Source organism: Oryx dammah, unplaced genomic scaffold (genome assembly GCF_014754425.2).
Source record: "Oryx dammah isolate SB20612 unplaced genomic scaffold, SCBI_Odam_1.1 HiC_scaffold_21, whole genome shotgun sequence".
In the NCBI taxonomy this organism is placed as follows: Eukaryota; Metazoa; Chordata; class Mammalia; order Artiodactyla; family Bovidae; genus Oryx; species Oryx dammah.
Window position 1 is genome coordinate 53733568 of NW_024070205.1, and position 25580 is coordinate 53759147.

A 25580-nucleotide genomic window follows, 5' to 3' on the forward strand; every position below is an offset into this window, starting at 1 on the left:
CGGGCGTGGGGAAGATCCCCTGGAGAAGGAAATGGCAACTCACTCCAGTATTCTTGCCTGGAGCATCCCATTCTATTCCAGTCCATAGAATCAAAAAGACTTGGACACGGTTGAACAACTCTTTCTTTCAATGTTTCATTCGTCTTCAAGATAATTTTATAAAGATCCCATTGACTTAAATAACCTTATAAGGGAGATCAGTGATAAAACTTTTAATTTTAAATACCTTGCTATTGCAGATGAACGTATGTCTAGGGCAGAAATAGAGACGCAGACATAAAGAATGGATCTGTGGACACAGAGGAAGGGGAGGGTGGGACAAATTGGGAGACTGGGATTGACATATATACACTACCATGTGTAAAACAGATAGCTAGTGAGAAGCTACTGTATAGCACAAGGAGCTCAGCTTGGTGCTCTGTGATGACCTAGGGGAGTGGAATGGGAGTGGTAGAAGGTCTAAGAGGAAGGGGGTGTATACATAAAGCTGATTTACTTCATTGTACAGCAGAAATTAACACAACATTGTAAAGAAATTATACTCCAATAAAAAATTAAAATGTCCCCCAAACCCATTGCTATTTAAATACATGATCCCAACACATTCAGATTTAGAATTTGCAGGCACAGATTCCAGCAAGGAGAAGTGTGGCTTTGACCAAAGATAGCTGAATCCCAGGGGGACAGAACAGAAATGGTGGCTCCTGGAACATCTGGGCACATGTCCTATGGTGATTTTATATAGGTGATGGAAGCAAGATTTTCCTCGAACTAATCATTTCTCAGGTGGCGCTAGTGGTAAGGAACCCCGCTGCCAGTGCAGAAGACATAAGAGGCATGGATTCAATCCCTGGATCGGGAAGATCCCCTGGATGAGGGCATGGCAACCCACTTCAGTATTCTTGCCTAAGGAACCCAATCGACAGGAGCCTGGAGGGCTACAGTCCATAGCGTCACAGTGAGTCAGACACAACTGAAGCGACTTAGCAGGCACACAATCCTCTTAAAAATGAAGAAAGAAATAAAAACCCTCAAACAGAGCTCTTTGTTACTTGCGTGTCCTGAAGTTTACCTGTTAATAGGACTGAAGGTCGTCTTGGTGGTAAACGAAGACAGTGTTCTTGCACGCTCCTGCCCTCACTCAGCCAGCAGCTTCTTTTCCATCTTCTATTTCACTTTGTATCTTGCTCTCCCTCCCTATCCCCACATGCTGAAAAAGCCCCAGTGGCATTTGAGAATATAAATGAAGATTAGAAACCTTGAAGATGATCTGGATTCTAGTTGGTGATTGAACCACTGAAGAGAGGGAATACGCAGTGTTTTGGAAAGACGGCTTAGTGTTAGTCGCTCAGTCGTGTCCGACTCTTTGCGACCCCACGGACCATAGCCCACCAGGCTCCTCTGTCCATGGGATGCTCCAGGCAAGAATACTGGAGTGGGTTGCCATTTCCTTCTCCAAGGGATCTTTCGGACCAAGGAGTTGAACCCTGGTCTCCCGCATTGCAGGCGGATTCTTTACCAGCTGAGTTATCAGGGCTTCCCTTGTGGCTCTGCTGGTAAGGAATCCTCCTGCAACTCGGGAACCTGGGTTTGATCCCTGGGTTGGGAAGATCCCCTAGGTTGGAGAATTCCATGGATTGTATGATCCATGGGGTCTCAAAGAGTTGGACACAACTGAATAACTTTCACTCCCTCACTCACTCATTGTCAGTGAAAAAGATGGTTAGTACTCTTAAAAAAGTTAGTACTAACAGTTGGATTTTTATATGGTGGCTGTGAAAGCAAATGCAATCAAACTGTTATCTTGATCTCAGGGGGTTGGTGTGTGGGTGAAATGAGATTTGTGTATGTAAAACACTGTGTAAATTGTAAAGTTCTCTCCATGTGGAAAACAGTTTTTGTATTGCTCTAAAGCTGTTGATTACAGAAAAGAAAGATAATTTGATTTTTAATTACCTCTTTATTTCAACAAGGTTTTTAAATTGCAGTATAGTTGATTTACAATGTTGTGTTCGTTTCTGGTCTACAGTAAAGTGACTCAGTCATACATATATATATATATATATATATATATATATATATATTCTTATTTCTATTCTTTTCCATTGTAGTTTATTACAGGATCGTGAACATAGTTCTCTGTACTGTACAGTAGGACCTTGTTGTTCATCTGTTGTATATAGTAGTTTGTATCTGGTAATCTCAAACTCCTGACTCATCCCTCCCCTCCCCTTTCTCCTTTGGTAATCTTCGGTCTGTTTTCTAAATCTGTGAGTTTGTTTCTGTTTGTAAAAAAAGGCCATTTTTATCATATTTTAGATTCCACATATAAGTGATATCATATGATATTTGTCTTTGATTTCCTTTACTTACTGTGATAATCCATTCATGTTGCTGCAAATGGCATTGTTTCATCCTTTTTTTATGGCTGAGTAGTATTCGAGTGTGTGTGTATGCAAACCACATCTTTATCTATTCATCTGTCAATGGACATTTAGGTCACTTCTATGTGTTGGCTATTGTAAGTAGTGCTGCTGTGAAGATTGGGGTTCATGTATCTCTTTGAATTACAGTTTTCTCAGGATATGTACCCAGGAATGGGATTGCTAGATCATATGGTAGCTCTATTTTTAGATTTTTTTTTTTAAGGAAGCTCTGTACTGTTTTTCACCGTAGCTGTACCAATTTATATTCCCACAATAGTGTAGGAAGATTTCGTTTTTTCTGTACTCTGTCTAACATTTATTTGTAGACTTGTTAATGATGGTCCTTCTGACTTGTGTGAGATGATACCTCAGTACAGTTCTGATTTGCATTTCTCTGATAATTTGTGATGTTGAGCATCTTTTAATGTGAAGGAAATTTGATTTTTAAAAAACAACAAATAGCCACAGGCGTTTTAAAAGTGTGTTCTAGGATTTTTTTTTTCAGTACAACAATGAATCGTCATATGGACCTCTTCAGCCTGAGTGCTTGTGCTTGGGGAGACTGCACCAATTTTTATCAAAAAGTCACTAGTAATGGAATTTGGGAGTGGAAGAGGTAAATCATTTAATTGCCTCATTTATGATAAAATGTTAAAACTCAGGAAGATTGCATTACCTATCCAGGATCACAGAGCTGGCTAGAAAGGTCACCTCGTTACACTCAATAATAAGGTTTTGCTTTCCAAAAGAGCCACATTTTTAACTTATTAGTTTTTACATGTATCTATACCTTATTCAAATGTTTAGTCAACTGATCACCCTAAGGGTTAAGTTTATATCCACTGTGACATTTCCATACTACCGTGTTACATTCTTCTTCCCAGTTGATGGAAGAAATCCTCAGATTTTTCTGATGAATGGTTTTCTGTGCTTGCTTTATTTTCAAATAGATAAAGGTTTACTCTGTTTTTTCCTGTTATAATATCACAATTTGGAATAATTTTATTACATTGCTGGGCATGCTTTTATGGAGCAGTATCATGAGATGAGAGTGAAATCACATTATGAGTTAGCATTGTTATCAGTTTTATTGGAGCTGAAACTGAGTGAAAGGATTTAGGAATAATTGGGTAATCAAAGCGAATTAAATCAAGAGACGGAAAATATCAGTTCTGGCATCAAATGGGGAGCACTGTGACTGCCACATCTGTAGTCTTTATCCATTTTAATCAAGTTGAAATTATGCTATTAAGACTTATTTTTGCTGCATTTACTTGCTCAAACATAGCCGACTTATATTCATTCTGGATATTTCTTGAAGCATTAAAACATTCTCACCATTTCTTGGGAAATGTTACCTAACTTGATTACCATCCAAATATCCAAGTTGCTATTATGTTTATAACTGTGTATGCAGTATTCAGTATAGCTTCTGAGTAATGCAATCCAAAATACTGAGTTTTCAATCCACCTAGCTAAATCTTGTATCTCCCAACTCATTGTTGGGTCTTCAGAAAACTAGGTTTAAGTGGTATCTTGCTAGTATAAATTTGCTATAATAAACAGTGTGTCTTGCTATTGGTATGGCAGAAATATTACTATAGTAACTAGCCTGGTCTTGCTTGCTGGTGTTTCTTTGCTGTATTTCCCACGGGATACTATTTTTGCAGTGAGAAATCTGTTTAGCCTAATAAATGGTAACAGTAATCAGCTTCCCTTTTTCCCCCCCAGATACCTCTTAAACATGCAAAGTTATAACGCGCTGAATTATGAAATGACATAACACTAAATTCACAAACCAAATTATTTTAGAAACCTTTGAGTTCCTTTGTTGAATTCTTTGTGTTGTCTCCTATTGGAAAACGTCTCTTAAACCTGTTCTTTGGCCCTGAGCTCTTTCTCCATAAATCTTAGAGTCCTTGGTATTTTCTGTTGGGTTTTGCTTTGACTCACTGGTACCAGGGAATGTTCACATCACTGTGGCCTAATCGGGGTGATTTGCAGCTTGATTGCTTACCCAAAGAGAGCCTGGGGGAGGTTTCCATTAGGGATGGGCTGGACTGCTGTCTCTAGAACAAAAGCCAGAGCTGTCAGTGCCTGGAAGGCTGCTGGCCCTCAGATTTCACCTCCAAGCTTGGCTCTTAATTTAAAGAAACCAGAGTGCAATTCTCTGGAGGTTTGTGTGTTACCATTGACAGTTTTATGACTTATCCAGTTGACAAAGAGAAGGACTCTAGATATATTTGTTCCTGCTCCTATGTCTTGGAGTGATTTTCAAAGACGCTTAATTCTCCAGCAAGTTAGGAAAAAAGGTAAGCTTGGAAATGAAGGTCGCTGTAAGAAATTAGGGGGCTTCCACAGTGGCTCAGAGGGTAACGTGTCTGCCTGCAATGCAGGAGACCTGGGTTTGATCCCCGGCTCAGGAAGATCCCCTGGAGAAGGAAATGGCAACCCACTCCAGTACTCTTACCTGGAAAATTCCATGGACGGAGGAGCCTGGTAGGCTGCAGTCTAGGGAGTCACAAGGAGTCACACATGACTGAGCAACTTCACTTCTCAGTTTTAAGAAATTAGGAGATTGCTCCTTATGAAGCTATAGGGTTTTGTTCTTTAAGGAGCTGGTTGCATGTAATGACTTAACAGTTTACCTATATTTATTGCGTACTTACCATGTGCTAATCATTACTTTACATGTACTTACATCTCATTTGAATTTCACAACAGCCCTAGAAGTAGGCACTATTGTTATAATACCCATTTTATATGTAACGCAACCTGAGACAGGAAGCCCAGGTGGCTCAGTGGTAAAGAATCTGCCTGCCAACGCAGGAGACTCAGGAGACTCAGATTGGATCCCTGGGTTGGGAAGATCCCCTAGAGGAGGAAATGGCAATCCACTCTAGTATTCTTGCGTGGAAAATCCCATGAACAGAGGAACCTGGCGGGCTACAATTCACAGGGTCGCAAAGAGTCAGATACGGCTAAGCAACTGAACATGCATGCAGCCTAAGACACAGAGGTTAAGTAACCTTCCCAAGGTTACATACCTGGAAAATGGTAGAGTTAGGATTCAAAGCACCCAAGCTCACTGCAGAACCTGAGCCCTTAAGCATCTACTCCATTATTTGTAGTAAATTTATGTTTTCACATAGAATAGTAAGGTGAAGTATATTTCAAGCAGTGTCTTTCAAATCTCTTTGATTGTGAACCACTGAAAGGAATATATTTTACATTGCAGACCAGCATGTATGCACAAACAGATCTGATAAAACCACACAAAACAGTACTCACCCTTTCCATGGAGGATGTACTCTGACCTTTCCTTTCTCTTTCATTTCTAAAAAGTGTTGGTTATGACTCTTAAAATTGATTTCCTGACCTAATATAAGGCCATGGCTTGTAGATCAAAAACTCAAGGTCCTTGATGTCAGCTGGCTCTGCAGGAAGTCCCAGTTCACGTCATCTGCTGAGTAAGCACCGTCTGCTCTTTTCTCTCGGCACCCAGCACTATTTGTTGACTAAATGAATGTAAACACAGATTATAACTCGCTCTTCCCCATCTCTTATTTTTTTAAGTACCCTCTCCCTTCTTGTTTTTTAAAAACAAAGAGCTGAAAATTTGCTAAACATGGAGATTATTTAGACTGGAACAGAGAATGTAAAGAAACACTAGTGATCTTATTATGGAGATATTCATTTATAAATGAATCTTTATAAAGCAAATTACATTTTCCCATTGATTTTAATTATAATTCTAACAATGTGAAATTGTTAAATTGTTCTTTCTACTACTTTCCGACTCTGGGAGTTCCTCTTGTTCTTCTGTGACCCACACTAGTTTCTCTTCTCAAGGGGGGTTCATTTGAGATAAGCTTACTTTTTCCTCCACCTCCATGAGAGTTGAGGTGTTCTGGCAGCCTTGGGGGCTGGGTTACTCAGACCCCCTAGCATTTCCTGGAGCATGTTTGGCAGTCCCTAAACTGTCTGTCACTGAGGAGGATCCTCTGAATGTTTGAGCCGGACCTTGGCACAGGACAGACCCCTAGAATACATAGAAACTCTCTAGAGTTTCAGGTCAGAAGGAACATCCATTGACGTTCATCTGGCAGGGGAACATCACCTTGAAGGGATGTCAGGAGCCTCTCACAGGCTGATGGGCAGAGAATGGACCAGTCCAAATGTGCAGTTGGCTGCCAGTGCCTGGAAACTTCTGGCACATCAGGCAGTTTTATGTTATCAGGTCACCTATGGGCAGAAGCATTGTGTTTTAAAATATTGATGTTAGAGAATTGATTTATTTGCTAGTTAGGTTTTGCTTAATATGATTTCTTTAATACTGCTTCTCTCTTCCTCTTCTTTTCATTGCTGATACCTTGTTACAGATACAACACCAGCTCACACGGTTTCTGGAATAAGACTGGCTATTAATACATGTGTTCATTTTAAAAATAAGATCGTTCTAAGTGCTAAGTCGCTTCAAGTCGTGTCCAACTCTTTGAGACCCTATGGACTGTGGCCCACCAGACTCCTCTATCCATGAGGTTCTCCAGGCAAGAGTCCTGGAGTGGGTTGCAATGCCCTCCTCCAGGGGATCTTCCCAACCCAGAGATGGAACCCACGTCTCTTCTGTCTCCTGCATTGGCAGGCAGGTTCTTTACCACTAGTGCCACCTGGGAAGCCCAAGATAGTTCTAAGAGCAAGGAATTTTTGAGATGGTGAGGAAGGTCAAGGTGAGGGGTGTGTTGGCAGTAAGGCGATAGTCAAAGGGGCCCCTCATCAGCGTAGCCTCAGGACCTTCCCTTCACCTTTTAGCTTGTGCTTACAATTTAACAAGCCCAGGTAATAAAACTTTCAGAATCTTTAAAAATAGGAAAGGTATTTTTTGAAGATTTTTCTCTAAGGGGCAGAAAGGTTTCCTTCTTGGTATAAACATGCGTTTTGAAGCACAGTGATATTTTACTAGTTTAAAAGAAACTTTGTCCACATTATTGATGATGAGAAAAAGAGAGATTTCAGCCCAAGGCAACTGGAATTGGAATGTTCACATCTAATGGGGAAAAAGCCCTTACGTGGTCAAGAGGGACTTCCTCAAGCTTACCCACATCCTTCTCCCTTTATTCTGTTACTGTTGAGGGCAATATGCACTCCACTCTCCAGGACCAATTCTGTTTTATGAAACTGATATGGAGTTAGGCTGTGATCTCCTCAAGGGCATCTTCCATCACCGGAAATGTTCACAGATCCCGGTCATGGTCAGTGGATGTCTGGTGGCTGACTGTCTGGATTTGTGAATGTTTGGGGGAACAAGAATGGCTTCCCAGCCCGTCGATGCTAAGACTGTGCACTGGGAGGTGTCAGCTTTGGGGGAACCACGAGGAGTGTGTCTTACCGAATCATTAAACGTTTCACCATTGCTATTGGCTCAGTCCTGTTTTAATAGGTGTGGGGGACTCGGAAACACTTATGCATATTCTTTCCGTCAAAGAGTTCATAATGTCATGAAGGCTTGAATTATTCACAAATGTGAAATACAACAGGAAAAGGCATCATCAGTGGCAGAAGCCCTGCATTGTGAGTCAGAGACCCAGGTTTTAGTTCCAGCTCTGCAATTAGCCATCAGAGTGACCAGACTCACACTTGAGGCCTGGTGTCCTCCCCTGGGAGACAAAGGGGTCAGACCAGAGACCGCTAGGGTGATTTTAATGCCTACTGTGTGAGACTGATAGCAGGTGCTTTAAGGAGTGGTGGTGGTGGCAAGCGGGAGAGGCTTGGGAGTTGCTCTCGATTCTAATTAAAATTTGCAAACGTGTCAGTTTAAACTTCAGCAGGGATGCCCATTTCTCCCTAGCCCCAGGACCTTCTCACTAAATAAATGCATAAAAAATCAATTTTTGCATCTATATACTGTTTCTTTCCCCACAAAGACTCATAGAGCAGTTTACAGAGAAATGGAAACCCAGCCCCAGTTCAAAATTGATTTGACTACATTTGATACACTCTTCCTTTCTAGGATATGACTTTTCAGTTATAATAAGCCAAAAGATTGCTTTTCACACCTCTTTCATTTTTATGATTCTTTTCAAAGACTCTTCTGTCGCTCACAGGAAAACTGTATGGTAGGTTTCAACAGACTCAAAAGTAACCAAACCAGAAGTGTCAAGACCTCGTAATGAGACTGAGGCTGGATGCATTTCTTTGTGTGTGAAGACGGCGATTCTCTCAATGCCACTGAGAATGAGTCCAAATTACAATCCTACCCTTGACTTGTTTCTGGGCTCACAAACACTGGGCAGGAAAGTCAGTGCCAGTAATAGAGAAGCCAGGACTGAAGTGTGTGACACAGGCTGAGAAAGCACCAGAGGGGACCTCAGGCCAAGATGCTACACCAGGCTGTTCAGACCCCCAGGCCAGGCTCCAGGTGTTGCCTCCCCTCACTATACCCGCACCACCTGGATGAGCCACTATACCCTGAACTCAGGGGTTCTGAAATAGCTTCCCCTGAAGTGTGGGGACAGTCAGCATTCATGTCACTCACATTTGTAAAGTGCGTGAGTACCTTTAGGAAGTCTGAATTATTCTGGGTTCTCTGGAGAAAACAGAACACACAGGAGGGAGACCACATGCATACACTCTAAGGAATTGACTCACTTAAGTATGGAGTCTGGGAAGTCCAAGATCTGCAGTTGGCTGCCTGGAGATGCAGGAGAGCTGAGGGTGTTCAGTTCCAGTCTGAGTCTGAAGGCCTGAGAACCAGGAGGGCCCATAGTGTAAGCTCCAGTCTCAGTCTGAGTCTGAAGGCTGGAGAAGATGGATGTGCCAGCTGAAACAGTCAGGAGAGAGCAAGAATTCTTTCTCCTCTCCCTTTTATAGTCAAGGCGTCAACTGATTGGGTGAGGCCCACCCACATTAGGGAGGGCAATCTGCTTTACACAGTCTATCCAGCCAAAGTTAATCTCATTCCAGAGACACCCTCATAGAAACAACTAGGATAAGTGTTTGACGAACTGTCTGGGCATCCCGTGGCTTAGTCTAGTGGACACATAAAACTAACCATCACTGTCTCATAGATAGGTGTTGCACTCTGAATAGAATTTAGAAGGAACTGCTAGGGAATGCAGCTTCTGGGGGTTTATTAAAATTGAATATTCCCTTTTCCTCCCACTTCCCCTACAAAGAAACATATTGGCAATTATTCTATGAACTCTTTTCTCCACATTTTGGCTACTTAGCTCCAAAGCATACATAGAACTTGAAGAATAGGAGACAAAGCAATTGGGACCTTAGGAGTATGGTTCCTAGGATAAGATTATTTGAGCAGGCTCACACTAGTTATTTTCCACTCATCTTCCCTAATACCTAAAGCAGCCCACCCCTCCTTAATGGATGTGTTAGCTGATGGGGCTGATCAACATTGCAGAAAGACATTAAGAGAACAGCGCCACAGAAAAATGACCCGGGCTGAGAACCGATCCGCTAGGGGGTAATTTGAAAAGTGAAATCTGAAGCTGTGGCAAGCCGTAGAAAATTACTATCTTGCTCAATAGGATTAGTTGTCCAAAATGAAGAATATTTTCTTCTTATACCATCTCATTTTCTGATTCCTCTCTTTTTACCAGTTGTACTCATTTCCCTCTTCTGTGCCAAGGGATGGATCCCAGGGCCAACAGCCTCCTGGTCATCAGCGCTGTCCCAGGCTAGCTGTGGTGATGTGAAAGCAGAAAAAGGGGGTGAGAATGTCCTTTTTAAAAGGAAAGAACAAGTACAGAGAGAGCACAGAGTTGGAGTCATTGGGAAATTCTGCTGTTCTCCATTGTCATTTCCATGACACCCTCATCACTTTCTTATTAGAGCAGGGGTCATTTTTCCAGTGGGTCAGGACTGCACCTTCAGCTCGTGCTTGAATGATCTGTCCTTCTCTGAGAGAGAATAGCTTTGTGGCCCAGGGCAGGGCAGTGTGAGAAGCTGAAGCATCTGTGCCTAGGACTCAGCAGGTGGCATGGCTCATTTATGAGCGAGGGGTGATTGGCCAAGAAGTGTGTGTGTGCTAGGTGGGGGAGGCACAGATGTCTCCATCAAATCCTTAGTGTAAACTTACCTTAGATTTTACAGTGGAGACGGAGGAGGAGGGCTGAGGTGTTCAAGGATGTGGACTGGAAGAAGATTATGAAAATATAAGGAATGCAGTCTTCTCAAGCTGGGAGGAGAGAGGAAGATGAGAGGGTGTTGGGAGTGTGTCTGTGCTGGGGGACAACTTTCACACCTGCCTTGTCTGTTGAACACAAAAACCTCTGGGACTATCAGAGCGACTGGTATGACTTTGGTGGGATGGGCAGGGACCTTTGCCTGAGTCCAGCAGCGCGTGTGACTCCCTCACCCACCTACCTACCCGCCTTCCATCCATTCATCTTCTGTCCATGTCCATCCACCCAGGTCCATCCATCCATCCATCCCATGTCCATGTCCATCCACGCATCCATCTACCTACTCATTCTCTATCCATTCATCTTCTATCTTTCCATCCACCCACCTCCTATCTTCTATCCATCTACTCACCTATGTTTTTTCTTTGGCCGTGCTAATTCCTCAACCAGGGGTCAAATCCATGCCCCCTGCGGTGGAAGCATGGCGTCCTAACCCCTGGACTGCCAGGGAGGTCCCACCACACACCTGTCTTCTATCCACCCACCCACCTATCCTCTCCATCTGTTCGTCCATCCAGCCAGCCAGCCACCCATCTTTCACTAGCAGCACTTGTGAAATGCCCACACTCACTATAGGAGGAGGTGAAGATTAAGATCCTATCTACCCCTTCTAGGAGTTCACAGCCCAGTGGGAGAGATAGCTCAGTAGACCAGCGATAACAAGGCAAGGGCCGCTCCAAGCGAGGACAGCCCGGGTGCCTAGATGGTAACAGAGGCCTCCCATTCAGACTCTGAAGGAAGAAGGGAGGCTCCCAGGGGGAGACGCTGTTAAGTCCTGGAGGATGAGCACATTATGGGGTGCGTGCCGCCCTCATTGGAGGTTCTGGCACAACTCTCCTTCCTGCCTCAGTGGTTCAGGCTCCCTCCCCACCCACATTCAGGTGGGGAGAACTTACCCCACCGGCCTCCCCTTTACTCCCCTCCCCAACCCACAGCCTTTTTTCTTTCTCCCTGCTATGTAGAGACATATTGGAGTCTCTTTCATCTTCAAACTTTCTTACAATAAAACCCCTCCCTTGACCCTGATCCCGGATAACTCCCACCCTATGCTCTTTTGTTCACACCAAGTGTCTGGAAAGAGAAGCCCCTGCTTACTGTCACCCACCCCACCCCGTTCAAACATCAGCAGGCAGGCACCCTCCCCCAGGACAGTTCCTCCCTGTCCCTGAAGCCGCCTGGGCTCTGGTCCCAGTGTCCCAGTCTCCAGCCAGTGGATGCTTCTCAGACTCAGAAAGCAGGTCTGTGGGTGGTGGTTGACACTGCTGCCCATTCCTTCCTTCCCTTCCCTCGCTTGCATAACAAAATCAGGTCTTCCTTCTCCATGGCCCTGGATTCCCGGGGTCCTTTGTGGGTGCCTGGGCTGCACCTCCTTTCACAGTGTTTGTTCCCAGAACAGTGTGCCTGCCCATGCCCAAATGTCCAACCCAGGGCACTGTGGAGCTTCAGACTCAGCCTCCAGCTCATCACCAGACGTGTCTGCCTGGGTGTCCCCGCTACCTCGCTACCCTTGAGAGCTCAAACTCCCAGCTCCCCAGTCCGCGTGCAGGGCCCCACCATCTACTCCATCATCAACATCAGAACCTGGGAGTTTTCCTAGACGCCTCTTTTCCCTGATTCCCCTGACCCTGTCCTCCACCCAGTGAGTCACAGCTTTTGTGAGTCTGTGTCCCTATTGTTGCCCATTGGTCTCGCTCTTCCATTGCCTCCACCTTGGTTCCAACTCGTGGTTTCCCACCCGGTTACAGCTCAAGCCCTGAGATCCCACAGTCCTTAGTTGCTGGTCCTCAGGCAGGTGTGGGGCTGGCTGTCTCACAGTCGCTGGGACAGCTTTCTAAAACTCAAGACTTCCTGGCCCACTCCAGCCAGACAGCCTGGGTCAGTGGATGTCCTTTTACAAAGCTGCCTTCTTGCTCCTGAGGTGCAGCTGGAGGCCTGGGAGTCGCTTCTGATGAGCTTCCTGCCTCCGGCTTGGTCTGTATCAGTCAGTCGTCCATGTGGGTACCAGAAAGATCATTCAAAACTGCAGATCTAATTACGATCATGTCACTATTCAAAGCTGTCAGTACTAGCCACAACCCCATCCCTCACCCCCTCATCAAGTCCAAACCCTTAGCTAAGACACGTGGCCCTTCATGATCTGCAGCCAGCATCTCTTGCCCTCCCTCCACCCCGCACAGGGCTCCACCTGTGCAGTCAGTCACCTTGCCCCCAGCCCGACAGGACCACCTCTTCCCTGAAATGTGCTCAGCGGCTTCTGACCTCCCCACAAGCACCCTTCCTCCCTCTCACTGGCTGGTGTCTGCTCAGCTGTGAGGTTTCAGCTCCAGGTCTTCTGGAGGCCTGCCCCCTCCTCTTACCCTCAGCTTACCCTTCCATGGGTGAGCTTCGGATGCAGCTTCTCTTTGACTTACAGCATGTGAGTCAGAATGACTTTCACCCACAGCCTGCCAGAAAGTGTCCAGACCACTCAGGTTTCTAAATGTTTCTGCTTCTGGGCTTTCTAGGCTGGGATGGAATTCCAGCGCTGCTAGTTGCCATCTCAGTACCGTGATGGACGTACGTTTAAAGAACCCACCCTGTGATGGCCACACTTGGAAGGAAACCTTCATCACTTGGGAAACACTTGACAATCTACTTTTCCTTTGAAATAAAAACATGAAGCCATCACTTAGCAACCTGCTGGTACTATATTACCCTCGCCCAGATGGGTATTAATCGTCACCCTCTGCTGGCCTGGAGCACACCATGTGCTTTCAGAGTGCTCACAGCGGGGCAGAGCTGCGGCTGCATGTGAGGGGCGCTGAGGCTGGGTGGTGTCTCCTTTGTCAAAGCACCTTTCTGTTCAATAAAATATCAGAGCTGCTCCCACTGAAAAGATGTGGTAGAGTCAGATGCGGCTGCTGTCGCCTTCCCTGCCTTCCTCCTTGGCTTCCCACTTGGTCCACAGCCCTGTGCTCTCTGCAGAGGGAACGTGTCGTGGCTTCTGGACACTCTGTCGCCGTGGCCCCTCCCGTGCTGTGTGGCTTTCAACCCGGTGGTGCTGGCAGGGTGTCCAGGGTCACAGGTCAGTTGGGGAGGACCACAGGTGAGTCCCTCATGAGCCCGTGAAAGCTGGGATGGGGAAAATCACCTACCAGCTGAGGGCATTTTGCAAGTCCAGCTGTCGCAGAGAATCAGATGTCTCCTGAGGCTGGCATCTGGTCATCACCTGGAAATTAAGTAGATCCTCCAAGGGCTCCAGTGATGCTGCCTGGGTCTGGGCTGGGTTTTCTAAGGTGGCCCAGGCTGTTGCTGACCCTCTCCCACCTGGGGGACCATCAGCTGCCCTGGGGGTGGGGATGGATGGGCACCCCAACCCTTGTCCTGATGGAGTTTCACGTATTTGTTCTGGGAACTTATTCAGTAAAGATTTTGTAAGAGAGTGAAGTAGAAGGCCTTCATGGTGCACAGGAGTTTAGGGTTCTCTGTGTCTCCTTCATTCCTTCCCTTTGAGTGGTGGGCACCCAGAGCACCCCTTCCTTATCCTTGGTCTCTGCCAGCAAGCTCATGTCATCCACCTTTGTTTCAAGGATCGGCCTTCGTCCCAGCTGTCAGGCCACACTGGGCCCCTGAACCGGGCTGTCTTGAACTCTGGGGTCCCCCTTGCTGCCTCTAGCACTCTCCTATGTGCTCAGGCCCATCACGTCTTACCCGCACCATTGCCTGGGTCTCCCAGCCGTGCCCTGAAATCTCGGAACTTGTCCTTCGGGGCTCATAACCCAGAGTATGAGGCAACTGTTCTCCCAGTAATTCAGCACAAGCCTGTGTTTACATTACAGGAGTGGAACAAAGAGAGGGTAGGTTGGGGGGAGTGGGGATAAAGAAGGCCTCCCAGAGGACAAGGAACATGGTCTAGGACTGGCCGATGGGGGCGAGGGCAGCAGGCAAGGGGCAGGCAAGGGAGGGTGGGCATCCCCAGCCTGCCTCCACTGCAAGCTCTGTATCGCTGTCGGCCACCTGCTGCTCTGCAGGTATCGCCTGCTGAGGTCTCCCAGCTGGGCCATCACGTGTGCCGTTCCCCTGTGCCTCCCTCCACGAAGGTGGTTCCATCCTTGAAGTCTCACCATGGGTCCTTCAATACTGGGCTCAGATTCCATCTCCTCCTTCCCTGACCACCTCTCCCTCCTCGGCTCCCTTCTGCATTTTATACTTCAGTTGTGACGTTTACCGCTTTGAGTGCTTTTTTCAGTTGTGACGTTTACCGCTTTGAGTGCTTTTTGTCATTTACTTTTCCTCATCTCCCTACTCCTAGAATTTTCTTGAAGGGCAGACTTGATGGTGGAACTGAAATCACTGATGAGTGCTTTTCTAAGCAAAGAGCAAAAAGCAGCCTGTAACGTGCGCTAGAATGTTTACATTGTTGGTTTTTCTGTTGGTGGAGTTTGGTGACCCACAGCGTCGGAAAGACAACAGTTATCTGCTCTTTATCCTAGAAGACCCTCGGAATCCAGAGAGTGTATTCAGAGGAATCTTTTCTTCTCTCTGTCCATGTAGGGTTCGATGACCTTCAGGTGTGCGCAGACCCCGGCGTCCCCGAGAATGGCTTCAGGACGCCCAGCGGAGGGGTTTTCTTTGAAAGCTCTGTCACCCGTTTTCACTGCCAAGACGGATTCAAACTGAAGGGCTCTACAAAGAGACTGTGTATGAAGCATCTAAACGGAACCCTAGGCTGGATCCCGAGTGACAGACCCGTCTGTGTGCAGGAAGGTAAAGTGGTCCCTTCCACCCCCACCCCCACCTCATGGAAGCTGCTCCTGTGGTCTGCTCGTGGCCGTGGGGGTACCGAGGCTGTGTGCCAGACGGACCAGTTCCCGGGGCTGCTCTCTGTTTCAGGGCTGGTCCAGCAGGCTGATGGAGGAGCATGCATGCTCAGGAAGGGCTGGGGCAGGGGACAATGCGTCTCAGCATCAGGAGTAATCGTCTTCCTTCTGTGTCTCAATTACAAGCCAATTTCTTGCTATTTTTGTCAATGCAAAAGAGCAACTCAGATAACATGAGGGCCATTTATTATCGAACTGCCAACTCAGCACCCATTTCCATGTTACTCAATAAAAAAATGCAGTAAATATATTGAGCCCAAACTGTATATAATGATACAGAAGATGCATGTTACTCAGAGGATTAAATCAATTACTCCTTATCAGTCCTGCGTTAGACATGATTCATTTAAGGAAAGAAAGGATGGTGGCAAGCAATGATAGATTGATAAGGTAGATATTTATCTCCAGTAGTTATCCGTAAATTTATTGATCATGACAAGATATTCATTTACTTCTAGCAGTTATCCCCAAGTCTTTTGGTTGAAACAACTTCATATATATATGTGTGTGTGTGTGTTTGCTTGTTTGTTTTTACTCTGTGAAGATACTTTTAGAATTTAAAAGAATGCATTGAGTTTAACTAATTGGAATGCCAAATTGTGGCTTATATATCTCTGATGATCAGCGAGGTTGAAGTAGGAATAGGCATGAATCAAGAGGTAATTCTAGCTCCAAATTTCCATGAAGCATAGAACTTCAGGTTCATTAGAAGTGCGTTTCACTTTCTCTTAACACCATTATTGATTTTATTTTCAAATGGAGCTTTTATAATAATGCTTTGTAAACTCTTATTCTGATTTAGTGTATATCTTCTTTATGAAACTTTTAAAATAATTTAATTTGACAAGCATTGATCAAACATCGATTATGCTCCTCCTTATGGAAATTATGAAGGATCGGTATGGTAGTGTCTTAGTCCTAAAGTGTTTACTTGCTATCTTCACTTTTATTTTCAAGATATTTTTAAAAAGCCAAAATTACTATGAAGAATTAAAAATGTTAAAAGTAAATTTATTTTTCCCCTTAAATACAGTCCAGGCGAGTTGTGCTCTCTTTAACATTCTATTAATTAAAAGCTCACCTGAAAAAGTTGATTTAATATATAAAATTAACAATAAAGATCTATCATATAGCACAGGAAGTTATATTCAATATCTGATAATAACTTATAATGGAAAAGAATATACATGTATAGCAATCACTTTGCTGTACACCTGAAATTAACACTATATTATAAATCAACTATACTTCAATTTTAAAAAATTATTCAGTTTGTATGTAAAAACTTTCCTGCTAAAACCTATGGCCTAAGATACCCAGTACTTAAAACTCAGAAGAACTCAAAAACATCAGAGAACAAAGAAAACCAATAGACTTTCTGAATATTGCCCAAAGTTGAAGGCCCTCTGTTACTTGGTCATCCTGGAAAAAAAAATTGTATCCCTTTTTAGATGAGCTTCTTTCTGGCCTTGTATGTGGCAATATAATACATAGTAATTCCAAGAAAGGGAGTGAAAAATCACGTTGGAGTAGAGACTTCTATCATATAGGTCAGCATGCATAACCCTTAACACTTAGCCCCACACATAGGAGAGGGGCTGTGTACATGGGGATGGCAGAGAAGAGTCAGCTCTTTTATTCAGTTCTGTTCAGTTCAGTTGCTCAGCTGTGTTCAACTCTTTGTGACCCTGTGGACTGCAGCACACCAGGCTTCCCTGTCCATCACCAACTCCCATAGCTTGCTTAAACTCATGTCCATCGAGTTGGTGATGCTATCCAACCATCTCATCCTCTGTCATCCCCTTCTCCTGCCTTCAATCTTTCCCACCATCAGAGTCTTTTCTAAGGAGTCAGTTCTTCACATCAGGTGGCCAAAGTATTGGATCTTTAGCTTCAGCATCTCAGAATATGATCAGATGTTTCCAAAGGACAGTCCAGGACTCCTCATTGCTAGCTGATATTGCGCTCTAATCAACATATTACACAGTTTGGAAGAATGAGTGTTTCCTTTCTAAGTATGATGGTATGATTATTTTTAATATAAATGTTGATTTTTGTTGGTCTTTGAAAGATCTGTATAAGGAGATTACTTTCTTTGCCCTTGCCATGGAGAGAATCCTCATTGTTAATGTCCTAAGCCTTCTGTATGAGGCTTATATGGGCAAGGGGTGCATAGAAGTCTATTCCATGGATGTGAGAGAGGAGGGAAGGAGCCAGACTTTTTCCCCCTGGTTTGTAAATGGCCTTTACTCTCTGATTAGGATTTATGCTGGGTGAATAGTAATGGCTGCTTAATTCATTTGTTTTCCCTTGTCAGGTAATTCTTAGAGAGCTAATGGATTTTTGTGTATGTGCTGGTAATATTGATGACAGTAATACATTATCACATGTTTATAGGTTATTAGAGTTTAGAAGTATGTTCAGATTCACTATCTCATTTAATATGTACAGTCACCCTACAAGGCAAGTCTCATTGTCCTTATTTCCTGTTTAGGAAACTGAGGCCCAGAGAAGTTTACTCACTTTGTCAAAGTCACATAGCTGGTGAGTAAGCTGCAGATTTGTAACTAGTTCTAAGCCAGCACTTTTTCTTCTACAAGGTTATGTCTAACTTCTTGCATCACAAAATTCCTATTTTAATCAGCTATGCAAAAACACATTGTTACACCAAATGGCATCATCAACATTCAGAGTTGAAGGGACTCACAGAAATCAGATAATTCAAGCCCTCATTCTAATTAAGTTTGTGTTCAATCAACAGGGAAACTGAGTCTCAGAGAAGCCAAGAGTCTTCCCAGACTTAAATAGCTATTTAGGGACACATCTGTTCTAGCCCAGGTCTTATCACTGTTACCTGGACTCCTTCCAATCTTCTCAGCTGTCAGCCAGTTCTGCCTGAGACACAGATTTTGAAAAATAAGTTCAAATGCATTGAAATGCTTAATAGCAGTAAAGTGCTCTACAGAAGCAAGGTGGTATTAAGGCAAATATTTTCTGGCGCATTCACTCAGATTCCCTCTTTTATGCTCCACTTCACCCTGCCACGTGTACCAGTCTTCTCCTTTCTCACTTTACTCCAGTCTAAGTGGTTTATTCCAAGCAAACTCACTTATAGACGTTTGAACTCACAGAACTGATAATATAGGCAATGAATTAATTTCCTGGAATCCAAAGCCTCCAGCCTAAGAGATAGCTCTGCTTGTCCAAGCTGCTTCTGTAAGAACAGAGCCTTCATGTCCCTGAGTAGGGGCAAAGATGCTTATGGTCCAGGGAACAGGGGAGGTGACCAATATGGTGGAGAGGGGACTGTGGGGTTGGCAAAGCACTGAAAATACTCCTTGTGGGCACAGGGCTGCTGAAATAGTAAGTACAGGGACTAAAGGCCAGGAGGACAGCCACCATCTGGGCCTCTTCCTTTCCAAAATCACTCAGCTCATCTACTGGGGGACACTTGCCCTGCTAATACATCCCTTTCCTAGATTTCATAAGAAAAAGTGTAGGTAAAATCAGACTGACTTTGCGTAAATTCACTTGACACTTATACAACACGCATCAAATCAGGACATAGAAACGCGCTGTCCTGTCCTGAAAGCTTTAAAAGAGGTGGGGTCAGTATTGTGGCAATTCAGACTGTGGTTTTTTTACACATCGTGAAGAAGTAGTTTATTAAAAAATAAACATCCTAGGACCTTCCTGGTGGTCCAATAGCTAAGACTCAGCACTCTCAACGCAGGGGGCCCAGGTTTGATCCCTGGTCAGGGAACTATATCTCACACGTTACAAGTAAAGATCATGCATGCCACAACGAAGACCCAGCACCGCCAAATAAATCAATATAAAAATAAACATCCCAAAGAAACCAAAATAAAATGCATTCTAATCCATTTGTATTATGTATAAATATCACGTAGGAGCAGCAGAGAAGAATCAGTCTACGTGTTGCCCAAACCTATTTATTATCAATATTGATGGAAATGTGTCATTACTTGACCACCCCTTGGCCCAGCTGGAATACACGATACACCTCCTTCCTTGTGGCACTGGTTCTGCTAGCTGGACAGAAGTTTTTTTTGTCTTGTTTTCGGCTGTGCTGGGTCTTAGTCTTTGCTGTGGCATGTGGAATCTTTCTCTGCAGCATGCGGTGTCTAGTTCCCTGGAGAACTAACTAAAGAACTAACTAACTAACTTAACCACGATGGTGGGATCGCTCACCTAGAGCCAGACAGCCTGGAGTGCGAAGTCAGGTGGGCCTTAGGAAGCATTACCACGAACAAAGCTGGTGGAGGTGATGGAATTCCAGCTGAGCTATTTCAAATCCTAAAAGATGATGCTGTGAAAGTACTGCACTCAATATGCCAGCAAATTTGGAAAACTCAGCAGTGGCTACAGGACTGGAAAAAGTTTTCATTCCAATCCCAGAGAAAGGTAATGCCAAAGAATTTTCAAACTACCACACAATTGCACTCATCTCACACGCTAGGAAAGTTTATGCTCAAATTTCTCCAAGTGAGGCTTCAACAGTACATGAACTGAGAACTTTGGATATTCAAGCTGGATTTAGAAAAAGCAGAGGAACCAGAAATCAAATTCCCAACATTTGTTGGATCATAGAAAAAGCAAGAGAATTCCAGAAAAACATCTACTTCTGTTTCATTGACTATGCTAAATCCTTTGACTGTGTGGATCACAACAAACTGTGGAAAATTCTTAAAGAGATGGGAATACCAGACCACTTGACCTGCCTCTTGAGAAATCTGTATGCAGGTCAGGAAGCAACAGTTAGAACTGGACATGGAACAACAGACTGATTCCAAATAGGGAAAGAAGCACATCAAGGCTGTATATTGTTACCCTGCTTATTTAACTTATATGCAGAGTACATCATGAGAAGCACTGGGCTGGATGAAGCACAAGCTGAAATCAAGATTGCCAGGAGAAATATCAATAACCTCAGATATGCAGATGACACCAGCCTTATGGCAGAAAGCGAAGAAGAACTTAAGAGCCTCTTGATGAAAGTGAAAGAGGAGAGTAAAAAAGTTGGCTTAAAGCTCAACATTCAGAAAACGAAGATCATGGTATCTGCCAGCGTATCCCATCACTTCATGGCAAATAGATGGGGAAACAATGGAAACAGTGACAGACTTTATTTTGGGGGGCCCCAAAATCACTGCAGATGGTGACTGCAGCCATGAAATTAAAAGACGCTTACTCCTTCAAAGAAAAGCTATGACCAACCTAGACAGCATATTGAAAAGCAGAGACATTACTTTGCTAACAAAGGTTCATATAATCAAAGCTATGGTTTTTCCAGTAGTCATGTATGAATGTGAGAGTTGGACTGTGAAGAAAGCTGAGCACTGAAGAATTGTTGCTTTTGAACCGTGGTGTTGGAGAAGACTCTTGAGAGTCCCTTGGACAGCAAGGAGATCCAGCCAGTCCATCCTAAAGGAAATCAGTCCTGAATATTCATTGGAAGGACTGATGCTAAAGCTGAAACTCCAGTACTTTGGCCACCTGATGTGAAAAACTGACTCATTTGAAAAGACCCTGATGCTGAAAAGATTGAAGGCAGGAGAAGAAGGGGACCACAGAGGATGTGATGGCTGGATGGCATCACCGAGTCAATGGACATGACTTTGAGTGAACTCTGGGAGTTGGTGATGGACCAGGAGGCCTGGTGTGCTGCTGTCCATGGGGTCACAAAGAGTCGGAAATGACTGAGCAACTGAACTGAACTGAACTGAAGGCTGAATATTGTCACCCTGCCTATTTAACTTATATACAGAGTACATCATGTGAAATGCTGGGCTGGATGAAGCACAAGCTGGAATCAAGATTGCCGGGAGAAATATCAATAATCTCAGATATGCAGATGACACCAGGTTTATGGCAGAAAGCGAATAGGAACTAAAGAGCCTCTTGATGGAAGTGAAAGAGGACAGTGAAAAAGCTGGCTTAAAACTCAACATTCAAAAAACTAAGATCATGGCATCTGGTCCCATCACTTCATGACAAACAGATGGGGAAACAATGGCAGACTTTATTTCCTTGGGCTCTAAAATTACTGAAGATGGTGACTGCAGCCATGAAATTAAAAGACACTTGCTCCTTGGAAGAAAAGCTATGACCAATACAGAATTGTAAAGTAAAATAAAAAATAAAGAAAGAAAGAAAAAAGAAAAGCTATGACCAAAGTCCAAGGGGTCTCAAAGAGTCGGACATGACTGAGCTACTGAACTGAACTGAACTAACTTCCCAAGAGTGCTAACTAAATAATTGTGTGCAGTTCCTGGGTAGGGTGAGAGACCATTACCTAGATGTCCCGTGGCACCTAAATCCCTCCTCCCTCTGATTCTCTTTCCTGGGAGAGTGTCTGGGACATCGTTTAAAGCCAGATGCAGAAGTTGAGCTTCTGAGTGGATTCAGGGTGTCTGTGGAGCATCCTTGGAGGTAGATTGCGTACTCTGTGTGCAGAAACACACCTGTTTCTTATCTCCCTTGAGTTTCCTCCTCCTGAGCATGTGCCTGGGGAGGTAGCACCTACACCAGCGGACAAACATTTCTTTGCAGAGGGTCCTTATAATTGAGGACTTCTCAGACCTCTCCTCTTCAAGGTTCAAGGGACCTTTCTCTTTTCTCCTCACCTTCTCCCTTGAGCATCTCTGTGAATAGTTAATGATTGCACTGGTAAATTTCAGATAGACCTGTACCAAGCAAATAAAAAAGATTTGGGTTCTCACAGGGAGTTGGCCTATTCAGGTGAGTCTTCCAGAGCACATTCCAGACCAGCTTGAAGCCACTGTGGCTCTTCTGAACGACTCTGGGACCACGATGCTGAGAGCTGAGGTCCATCAACTGCCGCGTGTTTGAGAACCAGCTCGCAGAGCAGGCAGCTTTCCCAGGATGCCCCCACTCTGTGATTGGCTGGAGCAAAGCAGGAGACAAAAGCACCGCTTAAAGCACATGTTAGTGTAGCCCGTGAACCGCTGCCCCTGTAAGGAGAGCCCCACCTTGGGATGGCTTTCCTCACTTTGAGAAGGACCAGCGAAGCCCCTGGCAGGATGGTCTGGTTGGACTTGCAGCCCTGGGGCTCCGGTGGTACCTGAGAGCTTTGCTCAACAACCCTTAGAGCAACCTCATCCCACCTCTCAGTGCTTCTGGAGGGCAAGGTCCCTCCATCCAGAGGGAGATGAGGATACAGATGGCACATGAGCATGTGATGACCAGCTCCCACAGTAGACAGTACCATGTATTACCAGCCAGTCCAAGCAGGTGGTTCTCCTCCATGGGGCGGGCAAGGCAGGCCCCAGTGCAATGGCAGTTGTTTCCTGTGGCTGCTTCCCTCCTGTCTTCTCTCATCCCTTGGCCATGGGGCTGTGTTTTAATAAACAAGGAAACTAAAGCTGAGAATCCCCTGGCAGTCCAGTGGTTAGGACTTGGTGCTTTCACTGCTGTGGGCCCAGGTTCAATTCCTAGTTAGGGAACTAAAATCCCTCAAGTTGTGTAGCTCCCCACCCCCCAAAATAGTTATTAAAAAAGAAAAGAAACTAAAGCCCATAGAGTTTAAGCAACTTAACACAAGTCACATGGCAAATAAACCAGGATTAGAACCTGCATCCTCACTCCTAGTTCAGTGCTCTTTCCACCATCCCGGTGGTGTGCAACCCAGGCTGCATGTCAGCATCACCTGGGGAACTTTTAGAAATAACAGTGTCTGGAACTTTCTCCAAGAGATTCTATTTTGGTGGTTCTGGGCAATGGGAGCTCAAACATGGTTAAAAGCTCCCAGGGTGATTTCACCTACCACTGCCACCTGCCCCTCTTTGTCTCTCTCAATCACCTACGTTGTCTGCTTGTGGCTGAAGGTCACAGCACAAGGGCGCTGTCCCCGCCCCCACCTTCTGTGACCCCATGCTGAACCTTTGTCTGCCCCAGCTCCTTACAGAGTGCAGGGGGGTGGGAAGGAGGGCGGGGAATAGATGAATTCACTAAGCAAACATTATTTTTAAGTGCTTGCAAAAGTATTTGACTCACATAGATCTGACCAGGATTGCTATGAGATTAATAATTTGATGTGAAGAAGGTTCTTTGAGCTTCCTGGGTAAAAGGTGCAGTGTGAGTTTAAGTAGTAATATTACATTATAAAGTTTGATTAAAAAATTCAACTTGACTCATGAGCTAAAGCTGGCAGTAAAGATGGCAGATGACTCCTTTATTCAGTGAAACTGTAGGGTGCAGGCATTTTTCAAAAGCAAGGTAGTCATACTTCTTTTTTACAGTTACTCCTATATTAAGGTAAGTTGTCTTCCAGCTCCAGAAACTTCCCCCAAACAGATGGATGCTTTCAAAATGTTTTATTTAGGATCCTTTTCTTCCCACGTACATTTTCTATCATCCAAAATTTCTTTCTTGTTGCCTTGGACATGGGTTATCAGAAACAGCAGGCAATGCCCACAAGGGCAAGTATTTGCATGTCTTCCCCTAAGATAATCTCTTCTCATTTTCCGTCTTCTAAGATGGGAAGGAGCAGAGGGCTGCCTCTCTCTGTCTCCAGGACCACTGTCATTTCTTATTTATGCTTCTGATAACAGAAGTCACTGCTTCCCTACCCTCCCTCCGTTGTGGCTTCAGTGTGAGTTTCAGTTTTTGTTCTTTAAAAGATTTTTTTTTTAACTTAAATGTGGTCATGACTTAAAAGGAAAAAAAAAATCCAGAGAAAGTAAGGTCAGGTCAGATGGGGGCACATGCAGCAAAGATAAATGACAGAAATGATCAGTTATCACTGTTGCAAGATGACAGCTGGACTACCACAGATAAGCCTGCGCAGCTGAGCCCCCTGGAAGTGCAGAGGGAAAATCCGAATCCTAGCAGACTTTACCAGCTGCCTGCTGTCATCTCGCGTGTCGTGCGAGGGCTGCAGTTGGCCCTCTCTTACAGGTGCCGTGGAAGTAGGAACTTGCTTTAAGCCACAGAATTATTCGGCAAATGCAGAACATCCATATATGTACACAGTCTTATCAGATTGTGTGTAAAGGTCACAAAATGATTGTTAACAACCTCAAACACCAAGTCGATCACCAAGATTCCCTAGAAAGCCGGTTTTTCACAAGCTTGCAGCAGATACTACCCAGAATTAGTTTGGCTGCCTGTGAAAAATGCAGGGCAACCCCCACAGGTGTCCTTCCAAACCCATCCCAGACCAGGTTTATTTCCCCTCGTGGTTCTTGAGTGGTTTGGGGATGACCGTGGCTCCCTCATCTGCCTCTTGAGAGTCCTGTTACGATGCAGATCTCTTCAGAACCCTACACCTGACTACAGAGGGAGAGGCCTTGGGCACAGAGCTGCCTTCCAGCTGCTCAGATAGGATTCTATTCTTTACTACATTTTTCTGACATAGCTGCTAAGGATGGTGGGGACTTGTTAAAATGTGAGCGAGCCTCTGCTAGTCAATCACCTTGTGTATCCATGAAGCATTGGTTCTCAACTTTGACTTCATGGGAATTACCCAAAGGGTGTGTTAGAAATGAACATCACCAGGCCTCCTCTTAGAGATTTTTATGCATTAGGAATCTGAATTTAGCAGGCACCTCCAGGAGATCCTCATGCTGGCAGGCCTCAGAGTGTACCTTGAGATATTTGCCGTAAGCACTCCGCAAGTAGAACATCAAGATGTAGGTTAGAATTTCCAAAAGTCCTCAGCCCATGAGATTGGTATTTGAATGACATTCTTTTATTTTTTGTGTGAGCTCAGCTCTGACAACCAAGTACTTCTATCATTTCATTGTTGAAAATAAAGTCTACCTCTGGAAGGTGGAAAGAGACCTCAAAGGTTTTTTTAAAAGAAAATAGTTTCTAGAAAATAATGAAAGTTTTATGCTTTTGGAAATTTAAATGCCACTCCAAGATGTTTAGTCATTCATTTCCCAAAATTCTGGTAAGCATTGTCTGTCAGGCCCAGAAGCTCCCAGTGTAGCTGGGAAAGATCAGTGCCTTTACAGTGAATTCCCTTACTCCTCTTTCTGGATTAATTTTGTTGTTGTTTCTTTAACCTTTTGAAATTCATAAAATATAACATATATAGAGAGATTCAT

At 44.4% G+C, this 25580-nt stretch overlaps 1 protein-coding gene across 1 annotated transcript in view; it reads left to right on the top strand.

Annotated features, from left to right (window-relative positions):
- The window catches only part of SUSD4 (sushi domain containing 4), a 133962-nt gene that overhangs the window by 61081 nt on the left and 47301 nt on the right, over positions 1-25580 (top strand). The window contains exon 3 of the mRNA XM_040263706.1: positions 15161-15373. Within this exon, the coding sequence (XP_040119640.1) occupies positions 15161-15373 (213 nt within the window). The remainder of the gene's footprint in view (positions 1-15160; positions 15374-25580) is intronic.